General features: G+C 41.6%; 1 protein-coding gene across 1 annotated transcript; it reads right to left on the bottom strand.

Moving 5' to 3' along the window:
• Nucleotides 1–4,323: 4,323 nt before the first annotated feature.
• LOC311123977 (tartrate-resistant acid phosphatase type 5-like) lies at nt 4,324–8,709 on the bottom strand. The gene is made up of 8 exons (XM_084198196.1): nt 8,605–8,709; nt 7,685–7,775; nt 7,078–7,277; nt 6,744–6,868; nt 6,127–6,289; nt 5,650–5,832; nt 5,143–5,292; nt 4,324–4,886 (listed from the first exon to the last, which is right to left on the bottom strand). The coding sequence occupies exons 1-8, from the start codon at nt 8,671–8,673 to the stop codon at nt 4,767–4,769; spliced, it is 1,101 nt and encodes a 366-aa protein (XP_084054322.1). The 5' UTR covers nt 8,674–8,709; the 3' UTR covers nt 4,324–4,766.
• Between the last annotated feature and the right edge of the window lie 1,458 nt (nt 8,710–10,167).

A 10,167-nucleotide genomic window follows, 5' to 3' on the forward strand; every position in this document is an offset into this window, starting at 1 on the left:
GTTAATTCACTTAGTAGGGGTGAGGGTAGGTTAAGGTGAGTGTGTGATACCCATACAGGTGACCTGGGAAGAGGTTAGCGATAGGCCTATCTAAATAGTATTTTAAGTGGAAACACACTACCTTATGCAAGCAAATATTAGAGGGTAAGCACACAGTAGCAGAATTCAAGTACAGTGTAGTATATTTCAATGCTCTTCCTGTGGCTAGTTATGTTCCATAATTGTTGTAGTTTTCCAGAAAGGCATAGTGTTACACAATTTAAAACCCACGATTCTTATTTAAACTGGATATTTCCTGATATTGCATGTAGGATTTGATACTTTATGCTGACTGCGCTCATCTCATCTGTGCGGGTCTTCCAAGTGCCCGTCTTCCTTTATTGAGAGAGCAGAGAGCGGGAGAGGGGGATTAAAGAGAGAAGGTTACACACGCAGTTTAGCCCTCTCTAATACAGACTCCTTTTATTACTTTTCAGCCAGGGAATTAGTGGATCAGAGAGCAGTTTAATCTGAGGCAGAAGCTCAGAAGCTCAGAACCTCACAGACAGCAGTTATGGAATGATCTCATCAGGACAGCAGCTTAGTGTACCAACAGGAAATGAGAAGTTTTGTCACAGTCTTGACAGATCCATCCAGTGTTCTCCCATCTCAACCATTGCACTCTGGTATAGTCTGCCATCCTAACTGACCTGCCAGAGAGGAAGGTAACTAACTGTTCAGGGATGTCACAATGAGACCAATGGTGATTAAAACAGCTGTTTCCTTCCTCTCTGGCAGCGCAGTTAGGATGGCAGAACGTCACACACTATGACTATGGAGACGGAACAGAAGTTCATCTGAGTTAATTTCATCCCCAGCTTTGGAGGACAAAGCTCAACTTCATATAGGTTAAACCAATCAAACTATTAGTGTTACTGTCAATTGGATTATAAGCCTTGACCAGAGGATATGAACCAACTACTCTGTACAAATTTTAATAGGAAACTATATAATGAGAGAATATATTTGTGTATGTTGAATAAAAATATCAAAGACTACCTGCAGGACCTCTTGGGAGGGTGAGGTATATCACATTGTCTTCAGCAGTCAGCACATGGCTGAAGCTACCTGCTGTATTAACAGCAGATCTAGGCCTAATAACAAGCATAAGCCCAGCAGTGACACTGTTAAGACACGTTGGCGTCGGGAATAGGTATTGCCCCACCACCGGTAAAGAGGGCTTAACGCAAGACTGAGGACTTCGCTAAGGTCTTTCTGACTCAGAGACCAGCCGGGACACTGCTGGAGTCCCACTTGAATGTTTGAGAACTGATTCTAGAATTTGTATGTAAAGTTTCTAGAATGTCAATTTGTGCAAGACAGTCTTACTGACTTTTTCTAGGCAGATTTTTTAACCACTCATAAACGTGTTTATACAAGGAAAAGGAATGTTTAACTTGGTTATCCAATAAAGATCAGGCCCGGATGTCAGTCCACAGTGGGAGAGTAGGCCTGCTAGGTAGATACACAGTATAACCAGTGCGGTAGAGGACATTTTGGGATAATCCTAAAACAGATTGGAGATAGGAACATGTGACGCGTGGATTACCGCTCCCTGCAGTTTGGGACATTGTAGTGACTGGCAGGTTTGACCAAACTAGAGGATTCACATTTTTCTAATAGCTACACCTGTGATGGTGCATGCAAAGTCGTGCTGTGATTGAACTATGGTAGGGAGACAGTGACTGCCAAATTACACAAAAAGCACAGCTGGTTTGGGGGAACATTGTGTGTAGACCAAATTGTTTTTTGTCATCCTCAGCTATATGGGTAATATAATTTTATAGTTAACATAACGCTGAAGGAGATATGGCGTTGCAGTAAACATACTAAAGTATCTAATCATGTAAACATACTAAAGTATCTAATCATGTAAACATGCTAAAGTATCTAATCATGTAAACATGCTAAAGTATCTAATCATGTAAACATGCTACAGTATCTAATCATGTAAACATGCTAAAGTATCTAATCATGTAAACATGCTAAAGTATTAATCATGTAAACATGCTACAGTATCTAATCATGTAAACATGCTACAGTATCTAATCATGTAAACATGCTACAGTATCTAATCATGTAAACATGCTAAAGTATCTAATCATGTAAACATGCTACAGTATCTAATCATGTAAACATGCTAAAGTATCTAATCATGTAAACATGCTAAAGTATCTAATCATGTAAACATGCTGAAGTATCTAATCATGTAAACATACTAAAGTATCTAATCATGTAAACATGCTAAAGTATCTAATCATGTAAACATGCTAAAGTATCTAATCATGTAAACATGCTAAAGTATCTAATCATGTAAACATGCTACAGTATCTAATCATGTAAACATGCTAAAGTATCTAATCATGTAAACATGCTACAGTATCTAATCATGTAAACATGCTACAGTATCTAATCATGTAAACATGCTACAGTATCTAATCATGTAAACATGCTACAGTATCTAATCATGTAAACATGCTACAGTATCTAATCATGTAAACATGCTACAGTATCTAATCATGTAAACATGCTACAGTATCTAATCATGTAAACATGCTACAGTATCTAATCATGTAAACATGCTACAGTATCTAATCATGTAAACATGCTACAGTATCTAATAGTGTGTCACATTGAATTAATGTACACAAACCTAATTAATTACATTAATTCAGACATCTCGATACAGTCAGGCTATAGTGTCAGTCGGTCTCAGGTTAGTCGAGACAGCATGTTGTAACCAACCCTGACCTACCCTTGACCCTTAAAAGGGGAATATCACTCAAAACTATATTTTTGTATTTTTTTTCATTAGTCCACTGTTGATACAAAATGCTTATGATGCGTTTTACATCATCATGATGATGTGGCTGGAGACACTTTTTCTTAAAAGTCCAATATCTTGACAACTTGACTGCTGACATACAAAACATTTTATGACTGTATCAACAGTGGACTAATGAAAAAAATACCAAAATATTAATTTTGAGTGAAATTCCCCTTTAAGGTTTTGACCCTATGCTAAGAGGACCTGGCTCCATGGTGTGACTGACATGGCCATCTGGCTACATGAGCTGTCCTGTCCTCAATAAGTCTGTCCCTGTCCCGTTCTGTCCTGCTCTCAACCAGGTCAGCTCCCTACTGTACCTGCCAATGCCGTGACGTGATGATTGCAACTGGATGATCTGGCCTGGCTACTACACAAATGGCTTATATATTTAGATCTCTAACGTTCTTTATTTTCTAGTGTACTTCATGCATTTGTCAATAACAAATGGATTGCGCAATGTGGCCAAGGATAAGACGTTGGCAAGGTAATGCAGGCTACCTCACACTACCCCACTCAACATGCATTGACGTCAATTCAGGACAATACACACTGTACAATACTGGTGCGGTGTGTTTGAGTTCAATCCTATTGGTGGGTCTTGACAGTGCCAACACCAATCAGCCCTGATCCCTGTTGATCCGCTATTGGCAGCAGACCAAATGGCTCTCTTCACCTATGAACAAAAGAGCATGGTCAGCAGCACAACCAGAGACAGAAGAGAGACATCCTACTCCCTATGAACTAAACAGACCAGACCCAGACGCTAATGCATTGGTGCCTACAGTATGGGAGCGCCACGCCTTAAGCTTACCGTAACTGTGAGCATTTTGTTCAATGGTAAACGGCGTGAGTGGGACATCTTCATTTATCCACCATCTTTGAAAAGAGCATGGTCAGCAGCACAACTACTGACCTCTCAACTCACCCCAACTGAAACAAATCTTGTTAGAAAAGAAGTGGAGCAGACTTCAATCTGTCCAAGTATCTAAGCCCAATTGGATCATTAGTGCCAGTTGGACTAAAGTGAACACCCCTCATTTGGGTTATTACAGTCATCAAACCTTGTCAGAGCCTGGACTTTTTGAGTCAATTCATTTAAGACACTGGCAAATATAATATAAAATGCCATTTAGCAGACGCTTTTATCCAAAGCGACTTACAGTCATGTGTGCATACATTTTTACGTATGGGTGGTCCCGGGGATCAAACCCACTACCCTGGCATTACAAGCGCCATGCTCTACCAATTGAGCTCCTTTGTCACAGTTTCTTTGCTAGCAATGCAGTGAAATAGTCTGGTCACTAGAGGGCAGCATGTCCAAGCAGAAATAGATTACTTGCTCGTTCAACCCCAATGTAAAGGAACTAATGCTGAGGCCCAATTACCAATATAGCAAGTCTTGAGAGATCTAAACAGATTGGAGTCATTGTGTAAAAATTACAGGAAAACAATTTCAAAAAGGTTATTTATATATTTTTAAAAGGTCACACAAATTCTTACATTTAACTTGAAAACATCCATTCTGTACTCAAACCCTTTCCTTGTTTATTAAAATACATTAAATGCATTAGCCTCCTTCAAGCTACATTCAAGCAAACTCAAAATGCCACGGTTGTTTTCAAAAAAACTCAACCTGAAATCATCCATCCATCATGAGCTTCGATAACTGCCAGTCTGCATCCACACACCTCAGCCATCCATCCTATTGTACATTTAAGTACATGCTCAATATCTAGCCCTTATGAAGGACTACATTTGAGTAAATTGTACTTTGACAGAATTGAACTGCTAAAGTAGAAGTAATGTAAAATAAATCAATGTAGTCCTTAATTTAAGGGCTAGGTCATATATAAAATGTCAAATGTGACCGTTTATTTTGTAATATCTTCCACTAGGGCTAATCCTTGTCGTCGCTGCCATTTTGGTCATCGTTGAGGTCCCTGCGTGGCAAGACAGTGCGATACAGAGACGTCCCTTTAGCCTGGATGAAGGTGAGGGTCATCTTGTCCTTGGTTACCTTCAATACAATACAACTTTATTGACCCCTCAGGGAACGGCAAATGTGCGTCTGAAATGGCACCCTATTCCCCATGTAGTGCACTATTGACCAGAGGCTCTATATAGAGAATAGGATGCCATGTGACACATCCAAAGTCCATCTACCACACAATCACAAACAGTATACAGAGAATAGACAATTCAATAAAACACCAACTCCATATAAATAGAATTCCTAGAAAGGACACAATTCTATTTCTATGACTGACACCGACCTCTCCGTGGACAAAGCCTCCCAGGGTAGAAGCCTGGCCTGTGAAGAACTTGAGGGTGTCTTTGGGGACATGGTGCCAGTGACGCGTGTCTGGGTCCAGGAAGTTACCGGCACCGCTCACTACATAGCCCACACCAGACTCCTTCAGGTACTGAGGAGAGAAAAGGGAGAGGGGGATCAGTCAGGGTAATGTTCAGCAGAGAGCAAACATTTTAAAACAGTGACACTCCCTGAACAGATTTTTTGTTTTGTTGTGAAACGTTTTTCTACAGTTTGCCCTTCCGAACACAACCCTGATGCAACTTACCGGTAATATTATCCATCAATAAATCGTGAATGCTAAAGTGACATGCTAAAGTAAACAATCAATATCTTCCGTATGGCCTTGCTTTATCTAACAGCAACCCTCTGGTTGATAGAACAGTTGGTTGCACCAGCAATGGGACACTAGTAGTTTAGGAGACGACTATGCGAAATGTAGTTTCAAAGCATCAAAACCTCCACAAACCTGCAGGTTGTGGTCGTGACCACAGAAGTATGCAGTAGCCTTGTGTTTGACCAGAAGGGGGCGTAGTCTCTTCAGGAGGCACTCTGTGGGGCCGTGCTCAGACACTGACCACACCGGGTAGTGACCAGCCACAAGCAGGAAGTCAGCCTTGGACTGGGCCATCCTCTGTTGCAGCCAGATCAACTGGTAGGTGGTTACAGTAAATGAAGACGTTCTTATTGATTAATTTCCACTTTATTACATTCTTGTTTTTTGAATTTCTGATGGAGAACTTGTCAGCAGTTGCAACAAATTAACCATAAGGACAAGAAATTAATAACAAAAGTGTAAAAGTACATCCAGTTGCAACAATGGTCAGGTAGACAGGGTCGGTGGTACAAAGAAAGTTTAATAGAATCTCAAATTTTAAAAAGGGAACTTTTTTCAAGTCCAAGCCAAAAACATTTTATTTAGCAACGCCAAGAATAATCTGTGTACCTGTCGGTTGGCCTCTATGGAGCTGAGGGGACCGCGGGGCTTCTCATCATCGAAGTCATTAGAGTTACCACACAGCATCACTGTATCCAGCATCATGATGCTCAGAGTGCGCTTGGTGTTGGGGATACGGAAGTTCAGCTCGTAGTAGTAGTGGGGGAACCTCCTGAGGAGGGAGTGAGGATCAATGAATGAAGACTGATCAATGAAGGCTAAGATAGAAACAGCTCAGTGAAAAAGCCTGCATCCCAAATGGCACCCTATTGCATACATAGTGTACTACTTTTTGGACTCAGACTAGGATTCTGCAGTGAAAATAATGATTCTGCTGCATGTTACAACAAAATTCATGATGAACTGGGATAGGGAAAACTTTTACAGAAGGTTTTATACTATCAAAGACTTTCATAAGGTCTATGCAAAGATGGTGGATAAATGAAGATGTCCCACTCAGGCCGTTTACCATTGAAAGAAAGTGTCACAGTTCCGTTCTGCTTAAGGGGTGGATGTCCAATAGGCACCAATGCATTAGCAGCTGGGTCTTGTCTGTCTTAGTTCATGAACCAGAGAAAAGGAGCGAGTGAGATGTCGCACCTCTGTCTCTGTTATCAGTTTCTTACCATCGGTCAGACTTGCGGCTGTAGTCGATCTGAGCCTTGACGTTGCCCGCATGGTCATGGTTGCCAGCCAGGATGTACCAGGGAATGTTGAGAGAATCAGCCGTGTACACACGCTCAAAGGTATCCTGAGAGGGAAGAGGTCATTTTAGACAGATTGATAAACAAGTGCATTCCCATTCTGTTTGCAAACCTTACACATTTAAAATTCCTCAAGACTTAGACTCAGCAACTAAGCATTAGGATCAGAAAAACATTCACAGCAAAGAAAGTAAAGATATTTTATCATTATGCCATAACTGGAGTCCGGTTGGAGTTACTCTGCCTGACAACTGACCTGGAATCTTGGAGAATCTGCACTGTTCACCCCAGAGTAGTAGAAGTTATCACCCAGGGCCAGAACAAAGTCTGCACCCATCTGCTCCGCTACCTTGCCCATCTCCCAGGCCGTAGCCTTCTCCACCGGTGTAATGTAGGGAGGGTAGGGCACCCCGCCCCAGTCCCCCAGAGCCAGGAACCGGATGGACGTTTGGTTCTCTGGGGGAGAAACAAACACCATACATGTAGCATTTTAGCCATTTAGCAGACGCTTTTAACCAAAGAAATGTACAGTTCAAAAGTGTATGAGGCCCATGCAGGAATCAAACCCATAACATCCTCCAACAAACGTATAGAGTCAGAAAATGTAGTGTATGCACACAACTTACTATAACAGATTGATTTCTAGCCAAATAGGATGTGTCAGTGGAAGTATAACTGAAAAGCAGTGGAGGCGCTATAGGAGGACGGGCTCATTGTAATGTCTGGAATGGAATCAATGGAACAGAGTCAAACATGGGTTTTCCATGTTTGATACCGTTCCATTTATTCCATTCCAGCCATTACAATGAGACGGTCCTCATATAGCTCCTCCCACCAACCGCCACTGTTGAAAAGGTACATACTGCCGCTTCGCTCCAGGTCCTGGAAGGCAGTGGGGAAGCAATGGACCACAGGGAGGGCAGTCAGCAGGAGGGTGAACAGGGGAAGTGCCATCTGAAGGACCCAAAAAGATTATCACGATAACTTGCAAGTCCAATGTGAGGACTAAGAAGAACTGAAAATACCCTGATATGACACTACAGATTGTGCTTTGTCAGGAAAAATGCTACAAACTACATATTGAAACTAAAACATGCAAACTCAGCACAAGCAATAACCTTACATTGCACCAACTAAGCAGGAAAACCACCACAAGTAACCAAGGCTCTCTCACCGTGTGTTGACAGACACAATCCTCTATCTTCCCCAGAGAAAGCACCACTTCTTATAGGTCCAAAATTGCTGCTTATTGATTGTTTAGTGAGTAGATCAATCCCAGCTGGGACTCACTGTTGCCAATCAGAGTTCTATTACCATTGTGGCAGGGAAGCGGTTTTGGCCAGATAGTAATACAGCTTGTCAGAGTTGACCATTCGTAGCTGGTTAGGATAATTAGGTTAATGTTAGGGTTAGCTAAAATGCTAACAAATTCAACTTTTGATGTCAATTTGACATACGCTGTATTCTGTTGAACCATAACCCAAGGAAGGGTCATGACTCATGACCTCATCTCCCGCATGAATCTTGCAGAAGTAAAGTTTTAAACCTAACTTGCATCTAGCCAACATAAACCATTTAAAATAACCTACATCTCACTTACTGAATTGATTCTCCAAACCCCAGATACAGAACAGTCAACTTTACATGGAGTAAAAACAGAAAATGCAGATCTATTTTGCAACAAAAAAAAGCCAGACATTCCTTCCGAAAAAATCCTGAAAGTGCTGTTTCTCCAACAATGAAACCCTATAGGCTGATAAGAATGTAATGTAAATACACTCACTGTGATAAGTAATGATGCAATGGTGGTGAGTTGTCCGGAGTGTCCTACTGCAGCCGGGTCAACACTCATCTGTCTACTCAGTCTCCACTCTTCTTTTATCAGCTCCTGTCTGTCTGTCCTGATAGAGCCAAGGTAACCAACCCCCAGGGCCAGCCCCGCCCAAGCCCCACCCTGTCCCCAGCCACAACCACAACCCCAGTCCGTGATCAAGCCCAGACTACGACCATGCCACTGGGGCATGACAGTTGCTCACACCCTTGACCCCGAGTCAGTCTTGGGACCAGAGAGGGAGTGTCGGCAGCATGTGACTGACATTGGTTATAAAAGCTAATGGTCAGACTCCACATTTTCCACCTCAGTGTTTCTCATTTTCCGTCTCTCACACTTCTGTTTCTTCTCTCCTCCCCCTTTGCTCTCTCTCTCTCTCCTTATCCTGTTGACCAGTATCTTGTAAGCTTGATGGATTGCTTTTGAGCAAGGGGTCCTCTTCCTTTTCATATGTTTGCAACAACAACAACAACAAAATAGTTTCCCATCACGTGTCTTACTTATCAGTGCTTATAAAATCACAGCTAGTTTCACTTCACTGATGTTTACTACTGTACATTTACCTCCATGACCCCACCAGGCCCCACCTAGCCGCATTGTGTGACCTTGCCATATTCTAATACACTCTAATCTGTCAATGTATGGGCAGATTCTCAGAAACATGACCTGAGGTGTCCTGAGGTCAGGCGAGCTGCACATCAATGATCTAGTAGTACACGTGTCAAACCACAGATGATCCATTATATTGACCAGATAACAATGAAAATAATTGTCTTCAAAAATGGAAGAGTGGGGCCATTCTAGCGGATACGATTTATTAACATTTGTTTGGTGTTTGGGATTCTGTTTTTATATATATTGATGACTATTTTTCAGTGTTCCTTTTAACACATCCAATCACAACACAGCTGTGAAACACGGAGGGATTTATGAGGTCTCCATGTTTGCAGCAGACAAAAACAAAGTGATCGACTGATTCGTTTGATAAGATTCTTGATAGTTTTTTCACAAATTTGCCAGGATGTCACGTCCTACTTATATCAGTACACTCAGAACAACCTAATCATTACAAAACGTATATTCGATCAAGTAAGCCATTCAATTGTTTGCTAACCAAATTCGACACTCTCATTGACCTCCATACAAAAACTCCTAGCTTGGTGAGTGAAAAAACACCACCTGATGGAGAATATTTTGGGCCCAGTTATCCCTCTCGTGTCACCTCTTCCTCTCTGGTCAAACTGGTCAAGCCTGAATGTCTGGGGGTTTTCATTTCTCCCTTGGACTTGATTGATTAATTAATGTCACTAATTAGTAAGGAACGCCCCTCACCTGGTTGTCTAGGTCTTAATTGAAAGGAAAAACCAAAAACCAGCAGACACTAGACCCTCCATGGAATGAGCTGGACACCCCTGTAGTAAAACAGGACAGAGAAAATTTAAGGAGGTTAATCGGAATTGTGGAAGCCATTAATAACAGTATTGCATGTATATGGGGTTTCTGAAGAATGATTAA

Source organism: Coregonus lavaretus (genome assembly GCF_964263955.1).
Source record: "Coregonus lavaretus genome assembly, contig: HAP1_SCAFFOLD_224, whole genome shotgun sequence".
Lineage (NCBI taxonomy): Eukaryota > Metazoa > Chordata > Actinopteri > Salmoniformes > Salmonidae > Coregonus > Coregonus lavaretus.